Source organism: Charadrius vociferus, unplaced genomic scaffold (assembly GCF_000708025.1).
Source record: "Charadrius vociferus isolate BGI_N301 unplaced genomic scaffold, ASM70802v2 scaffold213, whole genome shotgun sequence".
NCBI classification, from domain to species: domain Eukaryota; kingdom Metazoa; phylum Chordata; class Aves; order Charadriiformes; family Charadriidae; genus Charadrius; species Charadrius vociferus.
Window position 1 is genome coordinate 7,895,320 of NW_009647828.1, and position 19,621 is coordinate 7,914,940.

Consider the following 19,621-nt stretch of genomic DNA (forward strand, 5'->3'; position numbering starts at 1 on the left):
AGAGTGAAAGAGAAGGATAAATAGCTAAAGAACCCTCAAAAGTAGTCAAAGAATGCCCACAGAGGAGATTTCTTCCAGACAAGCAACAGAAATAAAGCATAATTCGGTAAAAGGTTATCATCAGAAAATAGAGTTCACAGTAAGCATCTGACACTGCAGCATAAATCTTCATTACAAATAAAGATGTTTGAGCAATCACAATCCCTCTGACGAAGCAGAAAGCAGAAGCCTCCTGTGCCTGCCTGTGCAGGAACAGAGTGCTGCAGTCTTGGCACTCGGTGGAGAGATGCTATCAGGGGTTGCCACGGAAACCGGAGGATGCAGACCCAGCAGCTTTGACTTTGCATAAACTGACAACGAGTTCAGCTGGGGACGAGACACTGAGCACGCTGGTGGTTTCCTCCAGCTCCCAGGCAGGACTGTGATGGAGCTGTATTTGAAGCTTTCCTATAGCCAAGCCTCCTACTGCCACAGCCCACCCTTTGTATCCCCCCACCGTGCACAGGCACAACCACACATGCACGCACCCCATTTTCCTCCTCCTTCCTCCCAGGTAAGGGAACACACACAAACGCCATTTTTCTTTTCCATCGCTTCCACACAGCTTCTTCCTCACTGAACTGCCGTGTGGCTGCTTTTAAGTATTTTTGAGTTTTCTGGACAGGAGTATTCTCTAGAAGCAGATTTATTTTTATTTTTTTTTTTTTAAATTGGAGTTCCTTTCATTGCAGAGGCAGCCCTGATATCCCACCTCCCTTTACAAACCTGGCGAGTGCAGGAAATGCTGTAGGATTTGTACAGGTATAGAAAGGATCACTTCAGAGGTTACTGTATTTTTTTTTCTGATTCAGAGGGAACCAACTGATCCCGCAGGAGGGTCCAGCAGCAGGTGAATTGGTGTCCCCTTTGGCAGTGTTGCTCTTACCTTGTTATCCCGTATTGCTCCCATTGCAGTATTCCCAACAGGAAAAGTGCTGTGGAACACAGTTTGGAGAAAAGAGATCCCCTTTTTCCCCCCTCAAAACACCCTGAAGCAATGTAAATTTCATTAAAAAATTCCCTTTAGGATAAACTTCTACTGTTCATTTATTTATACACACCTTAAGGCAGCATTATTTGCCAATAAATATTATGTATGTTAATGTAAATGCAATCTTAAACTTGTGTGTACAGGCTTCTCATAGAATTTTCCTGTTGTCTCACCACTGAAGCTGAGAGCCTAATGTCACAGAGAGCTGTAACAGGTTTTTCTTCAGTTAAATGGCATCCCAAAGCCATGCATTAAGTCCTCTGGAAAAATAAAAATAATTCTCATAAAACCTACAACAGTTATATCTCATACAAGGAGCAGAACAAATCAGCGCTGGGCATTTATGCTTCATAAGAATAAGCGTGCAGGTAGATCCAAGGAGTGCTATATTCATTGCAGATTTGTATCCCCCCCAGAAAAGATTATTCAGATTTGACACCAGCAGATCAAATATGCCTCATGTGTGAACTGGCCACTGACATGAGGTATTTTGGGAAGGGAGATTTTCAGCCGGTGGCAAGAGATAGCACAAGGCGATGTTAAGTGACAGGCCAGTACTCCAGCTTTGATTTACCACCTCTCCTCCGTATGGGAGACTTCCATTTTCAAATTTAAACTCATTTCTTTCACATTATTTGCAAAGTGAGAAAGACTTAAGGCCAGTTTGTTTGACAGGATGGCAGCTGTCACTCCATGTAAACAGACCCCGAAATGAAAGAGCAATCCAGCACATGGAAGTAGAAAGTCCTGACACTTTAATTATCTGAAGAGATTACAAGATGAAAGTCTTCCTTGAGGCAAATGTATATTAGTATTGATATAGTCATTGTGCTTTTCAGTAAGAGAAATAGGAGTCTGTATTTACATAAGAAACTATAGTGTCTGAGATCTTTAAATATCATATTTATGGAAATGATTCTGAATTACAGCATTTACAAAATAAAAACAAGCTTGAATAAATATTCAGTCCATTAAATAAGATTCTTTTTTTTTCTCCACAGAAGCAACTTTTTGTGCATATTTATTTCACAATTAAAGTCTGTTGTCTTTTTTTTATCCTATAAAAGAAGCATTAAATTTGTTGTGTTTTTTTTTTTTCTAAAAATAAAACTGCAATAATCATTGCAATGTGAAGCCTGAGATTTAAGCCTGAATAAGTATCATTGCTTGCACCACATTACCCATCTCCCACCAATTGCCCAACCCCATGCCGTTCCAAACTCAAGTGCTGAATGCCAACACTCCAACTCAAGGATTCCACCGGAAGGATTTCAGGGAAATAATGGTAATAATAAAAACTATAAATAAGGTGAGGATAACGCATCATAACTGACATTGTCTACAAACGGCATCATAAGGCTTGTGCATTACACATGAACTAAGTGAAGCTGTTTCATCTGATCCGAAACGACAGCAGTGCCAAACTGTTTTACCCTTCTATGGCTCATTAACACTGAATATTAAACCACTTAACAAAGGGAATGTCCCTCCAAAAATAAATTAAAAGGCAAAAAAAAAAAATCAACACTGGCCAGTTTTGCTTTATCATTTTGAATGATGACCTTTCTTGAGCATGATACCGCAAACAACTTCCTCATCCTTTTTTATGTATTTATCACTTTGAAACACAGTGTGTAACACCGTGAGTCAGGAAAGGGGATACAGCAAAGAGCTCTTGATCTTGTTTCCTCTGTAACCACAGCACACACTGTCTTGCTTTTCATGTGGCTAACTCAAAGCATGTCCAAACGCCTTTGAAACCTCAGTGCTCGGGGAGCTCTTACTGCAGATAGTTTGTGCAAGATCATAGCATGAATCCATGTGAGTCTTATTTCTTTCCCCTCCAAGTGGAGATAAAAATTAATCCCTGGTGTTTCAAATAAATACAAATGTCTTCTGAGTTGTTAGCATGAGTGAAGTAACAGTATGCAATATTTTACACAGTTACTCTGCCAAATGTGGACAACAAGTACCCTTCTCTGGTTGACCAGTCTGTAGGACCTTTTGAATATAACATTACATACCTGCCTTTTAAAAGCCTTTTTAAAAACTCAGTACGGGAGAAATAATTTGTCACATCCACTGAATTTTGCTGCTAAACTCTTTCAAAAATATGTATTTCAATATTAATTCATTAATTTGGTAACCATTTCCTCTGAAGTTTAAGTTTTAAATGCTGATATAGAAACCAAAGCTCTGTGATATAATTTTATTAACAGGATTTAGCATAAATGATGCAGATTAGAAACACTTCCAAAACTCCAAAATATGGAACTGGAAGTTGTAAAACTTAATTTTTAGAAGACAACTTGGAGTTATTGCTCTGCTTGGTAAATGAAAGGCAACAGAAGTATACTGCTTCAGGACCCTCAGGGCTTCCTATCTAATTCACAAAAAAATTTGCCTTTATAACGAATATGGATTTGAAATAGTTTTGCTTGAATTAATCTTAGCATAGGTAGCAAAAATCTAGTAATGGGAAAGTTAAACCGCAGCAGGAGGGAGAGCGCTGACATCCACAGCCATGCCGGTATTCTAGTGAGCACAGAAGTGTCTGAGCTTTGGGACTGATTTGCCGGGATGGACTAGTTAACTGGCTACTCTGTTCCTAGCACGTAAGATAAGCAGCAATGCTTGTTCAATTCTCTGAGCCCTATTTCCTTCCACACAGTGCATTTGTTCTGCATATGGCATCGTAACATTAATGTTATAAATTTATGGAAGACTGTACTGTAGCCTTAGCGCTACAGACGCTTCATACTTCCCTTTAGCAGCTTAGCAAAATGCAATAAAAACTGTCTGTACAAAATTTATAATAATGGATGTCAAAACCTACATGCCCTCACAGGGTCCCTCTTTCAAGTTAATTCTTGGCTTAGGTCAAATATATCAGTCCGTGTAAGACTCCAGAAGACACACCAGTAGTTTAATACGTCAGATACCAGCTTTGTCACTATAGAAAGGAGTGACATGGAACATGTAACAGTGAGTGCAAACACGGACAGGCTTCATCTGACCATAACGAGGTAATGGAGCGGAGTGAGAGGAGCAGCGGGAACAGAAGATCTGAAAAACAAGAGGGAGATTTCACTTTAGTTCCTTTGAAGAACTGGACGGGGAAAAGTTGATTTCAAGAGAGGGGAGAGAAGATTGTACGCTGGGCTTTTGTGTATCAGCAACACCATCCTCCTCAGCACAGCAAGTGAAAGCCCTCTGCAGGCAATTCACAGCCCGACGACCAATTAATCTGACTGTGCTTAGCCTCTCTGACCCGGTGCCCGAGCACTGACATTAACCAAGGCAGGCCTGGATCTCTGCAGGTCACAAGGGAAGGCAGCTCCACCAGAGATGAAAAGAAGCATCTCTCTCCATTGGTTTTAAAGAAAAGCTAGGGGAATATTTGTGAATATCTCCGAAGTTCCTACTCCCGCACGTCCACTATAAAGTTAACAAACCAGCTTCTCTTCCCTCTTGCTTTTTAACTTGTACACCAACAAGCAAGCAAGAGAAACAGGACTGCAGATTTCTGTCTTCCTGAGGCACATGACTGCTTTATTCTCCCTTGCTCCCTCTTCCTCCCCCACAAACTTGCAACGCAGCAGCCCTACACACCGCAGTCCTCCTGCAAAGGTTTAGAAAAAAAAAAAAAGCAAAGGGACACACCATCCCTGCAGCTGAGCTGTGCATCACCCCTCACAGTGCAGCCTGCTGCGGCTCGTTCAAGCTCAGAGTAGTCCAGAGTGGCTCTGGATTTGGGGTGTTTGTTCCAGGATCTTGACAGGGAGTTCTGCTTTTTAGAAGACACCCCCCCCCGCCAACTTTCTAAACTTAAGCTGAGCAGTTGACAGCCAAGATGTAACAAAACGCTTGTGATTTGAAAACCCTGGCTAAGCACACACATTTTGCTCTGCAGCTGCACTTCTATGGTACACATACATTTGCTGTTCTCTTTGGTGGATAGTTTCTCACGTGTTTGACTGAGTCATTACCTTGCCACAGCTCCGACAGTGGTGTTTCCTGCGAATGACTGTGAAAGGAGCCTTGCACGCAGTGCAGTAGCTGCAGACTTCATCTGGAACCCAGTCAGGAGGATCTGTCAGAAACACAGCAACAAAAGGTAACATAAATCAAAAGGGAATAAAAACAAACACGCAATTACCAGGTCCTCAAGGGAGTAGGGAGAATAAAATGTAACAGCAGCTGCTTTCATCTGAGTTTCTCAAGGTGCTTTGCAAACAGGCCAGCAGGTGAGTTCAGGATGCCCAAGAGGGCTCAGCCCCCCCCTTCCCTGCCAGGTGCCCACCTTTGGGCAGAGCACAGCGGGCACTGAAACAGCACACGGCAGCTCTGCACTTAAAATGAAATATATCCTATTCAAGTGAAAGTGGCAGGGAAAAGGAGATAAGCAAAATAAAGTATGAAGACAAGAGACTACTAAAGCAGAGCTGGAACACAGGTGTTTTTGTCAAAGCAACCAGCCATCAAAACAAGCTTAGAGCTGAGATCATTCCAAGCCTCTTCAGCCCTCCCTACAGAAAGGCTGACTGCTTTTCTACAGTGAGACAAGCAACTCTACAGATAATAAACTCGGAGCCTGATTACTGTCTGCTAAGCTATTAGGACTCTTACTGGAAGTCACCAGTAACTACAACAAAACCACAAAATCGAGTGTACGAGACTTAGCAGAGAAAGAATTCAACCGTTATCCCTAACAGCATGTTTCAGTTGTTTATTTCTCCTTCGAGCTCTCTAACTTCTCGTAAAAGCCAAGCAAGGAAATGATTTGGTTTTGGCAAAGCAGAAGGTATTAGGTTCACTTCTGTTGAGCTGCTTCTGCTAGCGACAGGCTGACAGGACCCTCAGAAAGTCTAAAATTACGAGTGTAGAAATGATGTAGCTGATTGCTTAAGTTTTAAAAATCTAATGAAGGGCAAAACAAGTTCTATCCCAAAGGAATCCACGGGCACAGCGAACATGAACTGCTGGGTGTTATTTACCCAAGTTCCCTGTATGCAGCTTCTCTCCGAGTATTATTTACAGTATGCAACCCATGCAATTGCTGATTTATAAGTCTGACAAGCAAGATCCCTGCCTCAAGGAGCATATTATCAAACAACAAAATATACAGTGCAGTCAATGCAGAGGTCAAGAGGGCTACAGCTACAGACAGAAAGATAATTAAATGAAAAAACCCACAGTATTCTTCAAACATAACCGTGACCGGTTTTCATGTGTTTGTCACATTGCAACATTTGCCAAATTAAAAATTAAAAGGATATAGCATTCGATGCAGAAAATGTTCAAAAAGCAGATTAATAAAAGCAAAGAGAACTTCATATCTTGACTCAGCTTTTAGGGGCTCCTCTATACTATTTTGGAGCTTAATCTAGTTTAGGAAGAAATCTTTCATTTAATGAACAAACTGGTCTGATAAAAGTCATAGTGACAGCGACCAAAACCAAAGTCTGTGTGCAGAGATATGACCGATGTGGTGAGAAAGAGGAGACTTCACATAGCATCCTCCACCTCATCACTGGGACAGTTCACCAGAAAATGTTTTGGGGGGACACAAGGCTACAAAATTCTACTTCAAAAGCAGACTTTCCTACGGCAGCAGGGAGATGCAGGACTGCCAGCTTATGCCGAAGCATTAATAGGAACGAAACCAAGGGATTTTCCTTTCCAATTCTCCTTCTCTGCAACCTGCCTCGCTACTTCATGTAACTCTCCCAGTGAAACTTAACTCCTACTGCAATGTTGATTTTGTAAATTTTGTGTCACTTTCGCAGGAGAGAGGTTCCTTGGGTTATCACATATATTCCAAACAAAATAACCGAGCCAATAATTATATTCCTGTTTAAAACTTGCCATTAGACTACATAGCCTTTATTATGCTTTCAGGCATTTAACCATCCCATTGATTCTCACTAATTTTAAAGACAGCAAAATTCAGGAAGTTATTCAAGCTCTGTGCCACCAGGTTTCCCTCCCCAACAACCACAGAGCTGGTGGAAGTAGGTTTGGTTAGATGTCTACTTCACTACTGATGCTTTGTCAATGGCACTATTATGTGGGCTACCATGTTCAGCTTGTTAATAATTTTAATATTCATAGAAAAGTCACAAAAACACAAACTCTTTTTGTACAAACTGCAGCATGCCAACATGAACTACAACTTTGGCCACAGCTAACACCATAATCACTCCTTCCCTTAGATCATGACTAGTCCAGGCACATTACAAGTTAACACAACCCCACCACAAAGACTCTGGAGCTCATCAGCAGAAAGAAGCTTTCTTATCAGGTGTTTACCATTTGGGTTTTGTTAGTTTGTTTTTCTGCTGTTGCCCTTGAAGTGCAATGTTGAAAAAGTTATTTTTTGATTGACCTTGTATGGATTTAATTGTCTCCAGTGCCTAAATAAAAAGAAAAACTGAAAAAAACCCATGAGAAACAACAAATTTATTTTGATTAATAACAACCTTATAAACCCATAATAGTCATATAATCCATAGTTCATGATTATAGAATTACTTGGCTGCCAGATGAATTCATCTGCAAACGTTGTTTTTAGAATTGCATGAAAAAATAAATCACATCTTAGTGGTATTCAACATATAGAAAAAGTACAACTCCCTCTACAGAATGTTCTCCCGCATTAGAGGGACTCTTTACCTCCATGTTGATGTCACATCAGCTGATGCACTACATTAACACAGCAGAGTAAGCTAAAGGCCACATTTTCCCCCCAGACAGTGACTCAGCACCAGTAATGCCCCTCGAGAGGGCTATGCGACCAGCCCCATGCACGGCCCGTTGCTTCTGGATGGCAGTGCCCTCCTGACCTCCCAACGGCTCGCGCCGAGCTCAGCTGCACTGCAGCACACCCTCAAATAGTAACACTTAGTTATGTCACAGCAGCTTTTCACATTCAAAATGCTCTACAAACATTAATGGCTTTAATCCGCATCACCCAGCTACTGTTAGTAAGTCTGTGTGGGGAGACATGAGGACAGAAATGTCTTGCCCAAAATCATGCAAGTGGTGAAGTCCTGAAATAACATTTGAAATAAACTTTGGGCCATTAGCCCTATGCCTTTGCTTCCAGTTGCGACTGAAAAAGAAAGAAAATAATCTTTACACAGAGGCTTCATTTTGAGAGTATGCACTTGCTGAGAAATTAAATGCAATCCTGGATTGGAGCCAAGGGCTCACCCTCTCAGGAAGGATGAAGCCCTGAATGCCCTGGTCTCTCCGGGCCCGTGCAAGCCCCAGGGACAGTGGGATCACACCCCTCGGTCCTCTTCACACACCTCATCTCACTCAACCTTGGGAGCAGCCTTCCTGACTTACATGTATGAACGATTGAGTCATCAGGCTTTTTATAGAACAGGTTTTTGAAATAGTCTCTGAAGAGCAGTCTCATGAGGGGATAAAGCTTCAATCTGAGGAGCAGAGCAAGTTATACAAATTAAAGCTCTAGCATTAGCCTGAAGATGTGCTGGAAGCAGAGCAGCAGCACCGTACCCCTAGGCTTTTTATGGATAGTCCTTCTCCAGGCTACGCTGCTCCATTAGCTCTGCATGCAGCAGCAAATGGAAACATCCAGTCTCTAAAGCACTGTCTGCCTGTGCTTCAGGGATTTGTACAAGGACTGGAGGGAAAACCTTGTTCGTGGGCTAATTGGCCCACTGCTTTATCATGCAAGGAGAGTTAAGAGAAGCCTGTTGGGAAACAGATGAAGACCACAGCACAAACATCAAAGAGGAGGAGGAAGGGAGGGAAGGGATTAACGAGACAGAAAAACTACAGAAATAAATTTTAGAAAACATTAAAAGCATGTACAGAAAAAAACAGAGCAAGGAAGAGAAACAAGTATTTAAATGAGTAAGAAACAAGTTTAGAGAAAGGAAAAGGCAGAAGATAAAATTAAATACTGTGAAGACTAAAAAAGACATTTAAAAAGGAGAAACAGTATTCCCAACTCATAGCTATTAAAAAAATCTTGCATTACAATTTCCCATAAATCATGAAATTTTACAGTCTTTTTTAATGCTGTAGCTTTTAGAATTCACCTTTACATGTCTCTGCAACTTCATTAGCTAAAAAAATTTTCTGTTCTATAGAAGTTAAAAATCTCATTAAATCCACGATGCTGGAGCTTTCAGAAAACCACAATAATTATAAAAATCATAGACAGTAAGCACTATCAAAAAGCACATGCAAATTCATTTAGCTTAAGTATGTGCAATAGATCTACTGCAGTCCCATCTAATCTTACAAAACCAAAAACAACATCTCTGTGTCCCAGAACACAGGGAGAAGAGAGCCTGGACCCAGATCCATCAAACAACATTAGTCCAGAAAGTTCATTGAATGGTGCTGAGACACAAGAGACTGGGTTGGGGGTTGGTGGAGGGAAATAATCCCAAGAGTTGTTGGAGCTTGCAGAAGGCCTAATTTAGAATATCTGTTGTCTGGTAGAAAACAAATCAGAAAACATGCACCCAACAACTCCCTGTTGAACAACAGCTACTAAACCCTAAGTTTGTGGTGGTGTTTCCATTATGGCCAGACAATTCAGAGAAAAGACCCTTTCTGCATCTTTTGTTTTTCTCAAATATTCCTAATGCAGAGCTCAAACTGAAAGCTCCCCCTGCATCGACGTGTATGAGATCTTAGAGCACATCACGCATAACCCTGCTTATACTTTTACCAAACTAACCTTAAGAGGGCTGTTCCTACAGCAGCCTGTGGAACTTGCATCGCTGCAGCCATCAAAGTGCATTAGCCTCAAAGCTGCAAGAAAGGTCAGCTGAGCTTGCTGCAGCTCTTCTGATGAAAGCAGGAAATTGTAAGTTCTCACAGTTTTAAGTACGGAAAGTAGAGAACCAAGGTGACATTACTTTACCCCTCACTTCAACTACCACAGTAAGATGAACCTTTTTGTCCCTTATCACACATTCTCCACATGTCATTCTGGAGCATCTCTGACTTTTATGTAAGATTCCTAGGAGTCTGTTGTACCAAAGTAATCCTTAACCTGGCTCAGTAGATTTAGTGTTGATTACAGATGGCTTGAAATTTTTCAATAAAAATAAATTTTACGCTTTAACAATATTTGATGAAAATTTCAAAGGTGAGTGAGAAAACAGAGATGCAGACTTGCTAACTTCAAGGACAGCTCTTGTCAAACAGCTTTCTTAGAAAGGACTTTCTGTGAAAATCTGGAAAGCTTTCACCAAAGCATGGAGCTTTGCAGACTTGGCCTCTGCTCCGCCTGATTCAATGTGACCTTGAATAATGATGTCCTGTGTCTATTCTGTACAAGCACATGATCAGCAACTTATTCTTTGGGGAAAGTATTTATGTAAAATGGAACAACTCTGATAGAAAACACTGACTTCCAGTGGGATACGGTTCAAATCTTTAAATCAGATGGGCCAGAGACTTGGATCTTCCATATAACCATTTCTAGGAGTCTTTCTCTGTAAGAGCTACCAACCATTATAAACTAGGAGCAAGTCGATAATGTAGATCTACATAGCAGAACAAAACTCAATATATGTATTTTTAGAAAAAAAATTTCAAACCTAATCAAAATCCCAGTTATGCCATTGCGGAGCTGAATAAGCCTGTGCTTTACAATATGTTTTCTCTTCCCACAATGAAGTCTCAACAAGTTCCACACAGTGCTGACAAGAGAGGGATAGGCTTTGAAAAGGTAAAAGGCTCTGAGGAAGTTCTTAAAACACAAGCCAGATCACATTATTGCAATACAACCTGAAAACTTTACAAAATCCTGTAATTTTACATGCATAATTAAATATGTTCAGTTGATTATAAAACACTGCCTCATTATGGAAAACAATGCTAGATTCTTCTCTCACACAGTGTAAGCAGAGCTGCTGACTACGGGAAAAAGTAAAAAGTTATGTGGACAGAATACGTTTGGCCACTGAACTGTGCAACAATTTAACTTCTATCATTTAGAAAGTGTTGCTGGTCATCATTATAAATAATAGAGTAGCCATAGGCGTGTAGAGGACAAAAGAAAAATTGAAACATTCAGCTAGGGTTGACAGCTAATTCTAGACTCAGGGTGATTAGATTCTGCACATACAGTAGCATGGGTGGGTTTTTCTTGACCTTGTGACTTCTTACTGCAACAAGAGCTCAAGCCTTGGGACCATGAATTACTGAATTGTGCTCGTGCTGCTGGTTGGAGAGCAATGAGGACTTGTGACTAGACAAAAGTGGGTGGGCTGGAATATTACGAGATGGAAAGTGATCAAGGAGAAATAGCATGCTGTTGTGCAGCAAACAGATGCTAACGCCATTTGGCACAAACAGTTATTTGTACTGGCAGCCACAGCAAATCCATTATGGCTGGAGTTACAACTAGGTGGCAGAAAGCAAGGCAGTTCTGTATGGATGCTAGACTAATAAGGAGTGAAAATGAATGTATGGTTGCAGAGAGAGCTGAGATGCTACAGCAAATATTTTCCATGAAGCACCAACAGCTTTCATAATGCTTTCTGTTTTTCCTTGACAAAATCTTCTGATTTTTAGGTGTTTCACACTTATTCCCAAACAAGAAGTGGAACTCACTTTCTTAGCTAGCCCGTAACTTCATGACATTGGCAATTAAAAATATTCACCTTCTCTCAATCACAATGGATGAATCTTCCTGAGTAATATATTAGCCCAAAATACATGTATGGTCAAAACTCAGATTTGCCAAAGTTCACTATTAAAATCATCAAGCTCACAAGGATAAACACAATGCTCCCAAATATGATGAGCAGAGACTTATGCCTGGTCACATTTATAGATTGATAAAGAAATGAATACATACAGATCCTTAACAAGACCAAAAAAAAGAAGTTACTCTATGTGTGTATGTATATATGTGTGTATATGGGACACTGTTGGCCAATACAAAACAAGCTTTATGTTGGGGCTAGAAACAAGATCCCGGATCCGTAAATGGCAAAAAGACATCAAACTTCTACTTCCATGATCTTTGTTTTTTTAAAGCTATAATACGTAGCTTAAGAATGACTCAGCCCTGACCCAGCAAAGATACATTTATACGAGGTTAACTATGACTAAATGTCTTACATTTTCAAATGTGAAGGTTTCCTTTAGTTTGTGTGTGACCCACGTTGCCCACTCTCAGTCCCATGCAAACTTCTTGGTCAGTTTATTATCCAACAGTGGTTTGTCCCAAGCTGGAGCTCAGGAACTTCCCAATAACCTTCTCCTGTGCTGGCTGGTAGCTCAGTACCACAAAAGGTCCCGAGACACAGGACCCTTCTGCTGTTATTGCAATTCAGAGCAAGCACCACTGGTAGAAAAGAGGCCAACCTGTTTTTTTCTGAGCAACTGCCACTACAATTTGCAGAGTTGCATCTCCTCTGGCCACCTTCTCCATCATACAAACAGGGTATGAAATTTTACTATTTTAGAACTCATTTATGGAATATTGTATAAATTATTCTTACATTCTAAGAAAATGTAAGTGTATTTGGTTTACATTCTCTCCCCATAAAAATATAGTGCTTTTTATACTCTATGAAGTATAAAGACATATGCTTCCTGAATAAAAAAGTCCTAAAGCATTAGGACAGCATATACACCGTAGGCTCACCTGTACTTTCAAAAATGCTTTTGTTTTGGAATGCCAATTAATCTGTAGTTTATTGTATTTCAACCTTCAGAAAACCACAGGATTTAACTCTTACACCCTTGCCAATGTCAGTTGGCTCATAATAAACATTCATATTTGTTTTATGACCCAGACCAGCTGGTGGGCTTTATATACAGTAAGAATGAGAAATCTGACAAAAACAAGTGATTCATCTTCATAATCTGAGTAGAGGCTGGAACCTTCAGCAGACTCTTAAAACTATTCATTTATTTGTTCTTGCCTTTTTTTTTTATTACTGTTGATTGGATGCAGTCTTAAACATTCGGTACTTTCGGTAAGAGGGATTTGATAATTGAAAAAAGCTTTCCTGGCAGGTAGCTTGCTGAACTTTTGCAATTTAATACATGCTCGTGTTCTGCCACGATGGCAGAAGGGAGGAGCTACTGATGTGCTCATTTGCTTTAAATTGTTTTCACTTTCAGTTGAAATAATTAAGAGTGACCTGAAGTGTAGAAATGATGTACAAAAAAGGATATAATTAATTTTGGTGCAATGCTGTCAGATTGATGCAATGCTCTCAGACTTTGAGTCGAATCCATTTACAGTGATAACTGCAGTGTACTCCTGTTGGTAGCTTGTGGCCCAGATTTGGCCTGGAGGACAAACCCATTGGGCTTGCTGCAAGAAATAGGGCACAATATTCATGCAAACATTGCCTTAACCACCAGACATCTTCACCTGCACCCAGACATCATACAGCACAAAGTCAGGGGCTGTTGCTTCCACCAGTGTCCAGCAAAAATGAGGTAGGTGAGGAAGTGTTATAAGGGGGAAAAGGCACATGGCTGCTGAGGTTAAAATGCTGCTGTGAGTTTATGACTCATGCTGGATGCCTCAGGATAGCAAAAGCATGTATCCCATTAGCTGTCACTGCATACCTCAGTAAAAAAGAGTCTGTACAGTGTTGCCAGCAATGACAACTTGTAATCTGAAGGGACAGAGGCCTGGAATGTGCTGGAGGGGACAGAATGGGAATTTCTACAGTTCCCACAAATTCAACAAACTGACCTGCTTCAGATGCCTCTTTTTGTAGACCTTTTGTGGTTTGCTCTGGTTTGGAAGGTGGAGCTAATCTCCCTGCTCCCCAGCACCCTCTATCTGTCATACAGAAAATTCCTCTGCCCATCAGCAAATCTGAAAGCTAAGCAACAGCAGACTACACTAGTTAGTTTACATAGTCAGAGGAGCTGTACTGATTTGTACAAGTAGGTATTTACAGCATAACCACTTACACACAGGCCAACTAAGACTCCCAGAGAAAGTCTGCAAAAAGATCGATTCAGACATGCCCAAGCCTTCCCAGTAAGCAAGCATGGGTGTCAAAAGCAGAGTACCTGCAGGAGCGTTGGCTAACTGGTTCTGTTTAGAGGATGTGTTAGCATGGGAAAACATTGTGCCAAGGCAGGAAAGATCATTCTGGCACCCAAGCCTACTTATTCAAAAGGGACTGGGGTTATCCCACAAAGCTCTGCTTTCTATCACACAGGCATACATGAAACACCTACTATTTCAGAACAAAAGTGCAGGCAGGAGGTTGTTTTTGCAGTAGTTATCTGCATGAGCTATTAATACTACAGGTTGGGTTCTACCATTTGCTTAGGGAAGGGACGTAACTAATTCACACTGCCTGGGTGCTGCAGGGGCGCTTGAAAAAGCAAAGATCCCCCCTTACTGCACTCCTATGCAGCCATAACATCACATAAGTGCCCAGACTGCTGTACTCTGTTTCAATAAATAATATCCCAAGCCATAGGCTGCACTTCTCTAAACATAAAACCTTCCCCCTGCCAATAGAAGATGCCATGAAAAGCTGAAGAACCTTAAAAGCTGAAGAGTGTGCCAGGGAAGCGAAGTGACTTTGCCGTGACAAAATGTACATCCACTGTGAGAAAGTTATTCAGCACCCTGCAGTTCAGAATAACTTGCTTTTAAGTTCTGTAAGTCAAATTCACTGACAGCATCAGGCATCGATTCAAAACAAAAGAATATGAACTGAAATGGTAGAGAATGAATAATCTCTTGCATACTTTTCCAATACAGCTTGTGCACGGTAAGGATTTTGCTTAAAGATTTGTTCTTTACTGCACCTTCTGTGACATTCTGAATCATGGCCCAATAGAAAAATCAATTAAAATGACTACTAAATAGTTCTTTATCTGCCACCAAATAATCTTCCTCCAGAAGAGATAATATTTCTACAGTGCGTTATACATGACTTAGCCCTGCTGGTCTAAATAAATAGATTCAGATTCGAGGTCCTTCAGCCTGCAGCTTCAGAAAAAGGGTGAGCAAGCAAACCAAAGGTTTTATATAAGCAGAAAATAACTTATAAATATGTAGCATTATTCTAAAACCTATTCTTAAGAGTTTTTTTTCTTTCCCCCTGTGATTTCTGATGTTTATTACAAATGACATGAACCAACATCTCTTTTCTTTTGGTCACCCCCCCTCTGCATACAAGCAGAGACATACACTGCTTATCACTCAGTTCTCAGTCATCCTGCATTCAAAACCTCTCACTGGAAGAACAGCAGTGTATGTGGACAAACAGATAACAATAGATCAAAGTTTTAAACCACAAGGAAATTACTGCACACTTCAATTTCTGGGAAGCTTAAATACAGTTTCACAGTTGATGGTTGTCTATTTCTCACTTGACCACAGAGACACCACCACTACAATAACTGGGCTCCTGGTGAGCTGAAACCACCACTCAGCCCTGAAGATCAAAGCTGATTGCTTTCTTGTTTGCTCCATCTCATACATCTACTTTCTCTTTTCTTATTCTTTCACTGCAAGTGCTCTAATATCTTTTAATCCATTTTTTATACAATGTTTACCATACTAGGGCTATAGTCCATAACTGACTCCTAAGCACTCCCACAACACCTCAGATTTAAAAAAAAAAAACAGAGATAAACAAAAACTTTGGAGCTCTCAGAATACTTGAAACCTGACCAAAACTTTGAGATATACTTACGCACTTTTCTTCACTCTTACCATGTATTCAGTGAGATTCGAGTAACCTCAGCAGACTTACCTAAAACCAACTTTTCCTTTGAAGTAATACAGTGAAGAATATGAAAATAACAACCAAAATATTTTGATCAAAGCAAAAGTGAAGGAAGTAGAAATACTTCTACCATGGGGAAAAAGTAGCACCTCCACACATAGCAAACGAGATAAAAGATCTCTTTAGATTTGGCTGAGAAGACCTTACTTAGGGCTTTGCATCTTACACAGCCCTCTGAAACTTGTCACATGTAATGCCACAGGCTTTAATAAAGCCTTTAATATACAGAACCTTTCTCTACTGATACAAAGGAATTCATACTGGATATGCCAATTTGTAAATCACAGTTTCACAAAGCTGTTAGAAAGAAATCTGAAAGAAATATGCTCATCTAACTTTGTCTCTAAATCATACCAGGACAACATTTTATAGTCACTTTCCAGAGCCAAACTTTAAAACAGTTTTCTTTTCATTTTAATTATTTTTAATATGTCAGTGTTGTCTTATTTTAATTCTCAGAAAAACGAAAATACCTTCAAAGTCCCCATCTCTGGCTTTTGCTGCAAGTTCTGAGGATGATATACTTTCTTGACATAAAGCACAGTCTTCCAGTGCTGCATTCCTTAAACCTGGATTAACTGTAAAAGAAACCAAAAAGTACTGAAATTCATATTTTTCCAATTTGCACATAGAATATACGTTAGGACTTCTGGGATTACATTACAATAGCATCTATATGTGCTGCCTTCTTGCTTTTTCCTCACTCTGACACAAACAGGGATTTAAAAGTCTCCTCTGTTCTTCTTTGGAATGACATCAGAAATGAAAAATGGTGTTATTACAGGACATACAGTCCTCTTACTTCTTGCAGCTTAGCTGCATCCTATATTTTATTTCCCAGCTCTTAACTTAGATCCTTTACAAAAAAGTAGATAAGAACAACCAGAGATTCCCTAGGTGAATCACACACATCAAATCACATAAGAGAAACTTCATCCCAGAAGTCCAACTTTTATTCGCTCATTTTGTTTACGCTTACTGTTGGCAAGACCTTTTTTTGTCATAGTTCATCCATTAGAAATAATTCCAACAAAGTACTTTTGACTAATATATTTCCTAGTGATAATTCTTTACAGCTCCATTTTCTTTACCACTCTTATTTGAATATTCAGGAGCTCTTTGATCCTCTCTTTAGCAATTCTGTCCAACCCCATGTTTTCTTGTCAATGAAAAAAACCAGTCTTTTCACATCATGACATCCTGCCACCATAAAAATGTTGTGGAAGTTTCAACAGCAGGTAATACAGAACTCTAAAGCATGTTGTGCATTATCCCACCACAGAGTTGAGTTGGATTAGAGGCTTTTCTACTAAATTTAACCAACTTTTAACTTAGTGTTTCATATAAAATCCTCAGTGCTTTTAAACAAAACTGAGAGAAAGGGAAAGGTGAAGTTTTCAATCATGTGGAAAGGGAGGGGAAAAAAGAGAGCTCCCATAACCTTCAGATGCTGATAGTTCTAATCATAACAAAGGACAAAGGTAATTGCAGTCTTGCTGGGATAACATGGTTATTTTTAGGTGAGTTAGCAGACTTGCCTCTCTGAAAAAGAAATAATCAAAATGCTAACAGAGAACAAAATTCTTCCATTGACTCATGATCTACTTCTGGTTCCATTATCTCAATTATCTAGAATTCAAAAGTGGATATTTTTCTATTGTGAAGCCAAATTCAGCATTCTGCAGTTTCTACAAGACAGGCCAGATTTCAGCATCATGCTGAGCATTCTCATCTTACAGTCTGCTCTTTTCACATAGCTATTTAAACTTCAGAATGAACACACATCTTGGTAAATTAAAATGTGTCCACTGTGAAACAATACCAGGGGATGTGTGTTTGTATCCAAACCCTGCATACATTATGTTGTGACTATATGGGCTATAAACATTGTTCTGTTATACACAGAAATATGTAAATGAGCAGATGCGCTCTGAAGGTTTTAACTCTTGCAACATTTGCCTCAAGACATATTCCTGTGTATCTGTACCTCCAGTGACTTCAACCTGTTTACAGTCTCTTTCCATTACTTTTTGTAAACATGTAAAAATCACTGTACCTTGAGCTCTGTCAAAAAGTTAAGGAAATGTTAAGGACATTGTTGTCAAATAGTTCATGGATCCCTATGGGGCTACCAGCAGAAATTCACTATAGAAAACAAATGTTTCGATCTCTTTACCTTTCTTTTGCTTTTCCTTGTCTTCTGTTTCAGGTTTGGTCGCCATAACTTCAAACAAGGTCTTTAAGATACTTCTCAGATCACTAGCATAGTTTGTCTGCAGCTGGTCAGCAACACCTAGGAGTTTGAGAAAACGGGTAAACCATTACTAAGCTATTATGCCACCCTTTGAAAAAAAGTATTTTAATTTGTCTGTTGCTACCAGTTATGGCCTCATTTGTTTTTGAGGGGATCACTTGTTCAGTTTTTATTCCGAACACAAGCATTTAATTAAACTAATTTTCCATAATGGCCAAGTTACATTCTGACCTTTATGCCACCTGCAGTTTGATACATATCTTCCTTGTCCTTTGGCAGAAAACACTTGAGAGATTCCTTTTGCATCAAAATACAACTGCTGCATCACATTTCTTCCCTTGAAGACACAGGGCATCACCAAGAAAAAGGAACCGCTTTTAAGTCAAACCTGTTGCGTGCCCAAACTCTTCATCACTACAAGTCTAAGATGTCAGTACCTCTGATTCTATAAGTTGGTCTCCATCAGGTAGCAGGTCTTTCTATACCAGGCAGCAACTTAGGCCCCAAAATACAGTCTTCCTGAGACTTCTACCATAAATTTATGTGCACAAAAAATAAAAAAGGATGAATAGTTTTTACATTCAGAACAAAAGGATACTCTCATACCTGAGATACAGACAAAAAGGCGGTGAATAAGGTCATTACTGCCATGAAATCTCGATCTGATCTTTTCTCGGGTGGCAATTTTAGCAGCCTGCAATGCAAGCTGGATTTCTTCCTGATCGATGTCATCAGATGAACAAGAACTTGTCATTAAACTACTGTCGGCCAAAAAAAAAAAAAAAAAATGGTAAAAGAATGTAAATCTCCACTCAGTTGCTCAGGACATTCAGCAAATCCTAAAGGATTTATGACTCAGTCAAGACTCTATACAAACTGGAACTAATTGCTGTAAATTCTTGTTGAAGTTAATCAACATGCAATCAATCACCATCATGTTTGATTTTCACTCTGTGCCATAGCTGCAAAAAACCTAAGCAGAAAATCATTTATCTGTATTTTATTTCATTTTCCTTAGCTATTACAAAGTGCTGTGTCATTTTTCACATTAACTTCTTCTAAAAGTTCAGTCCTGAGACCATAAGTCCACCAAAAATCTGAAAGGGGAATATCAACCTAAAAATGAGAAGGTCAGTTCTGAAGTCAACTTAGAATTTTATTAATGTGGAAGTTAATTTGAAAAAAAGGATTTCTGAATTATGTTGGACTCAATCGTAAAGGTCCCTTCCAACCTAGAGAATTCTATGTTGCCTTAAACCAGTGAGAACAGAATCTAAACATAATCTTACAAAAAAAAAGGAAAGAAGGGTGATAGAAATATAATTTACACAGTAGAGAGGTAGATGAGTCCCCTTATATACCCAAGTGTTGAAATTGCTGAAATGTCAAACTACTGCAACAGAATGGCTCATCAACTCCAGAGAGATTAAAACGTGTCATCAAATGTCTACTAGAGATGTAAATTTTCTTTTAAAAAACAGATGCACAGTTGCCAGCCATTTCTACCTCCCACCCCCCCCATCTATGGAGAGGAAGCTTGGAACAACCTTA

General features: G+C 39.7%; 1 protein-coding gene across 1 annotated transcript in view; it reads right to left on the reverse strand.

Moving 5' to 3' along the window:
• Window positions 1-3,851: 3,851 nt before the first annotated feature.
• The window catches only part of ZFYVE28 (zinc finger, FYVE domain containing 28), a gene marked incomplete at its 5' end in the record, with an annotated part of 59,103 nt that continues 43,333 nt past the window's right edge, over window positions 3,852-19,621 (reverse strand). Inside the window, 5 exons of the mRNA XM_009882572.1 lie at window positions 3,852-4,096; window positions 5,020-5,123; window positions 16,290-16,394; window positions 17,993-18,109; window positions 18,677-18,816. Of these exons, the coding sequence (XP_009880874.1) occupies window positions 3,965-4,096; window positions 5,020-5,123; window positions 16,290-16,394; window positions 17,993-18,109; window positions 18,677-18,816 (598 nt within the window). The remainder of the gene's footprint in view (window positions 4,097-5,019; window positions 5,124-16,289; window positions 16,395-17,992; window positions 18,110-18,676; window positions 18,817-19,621) is intronic.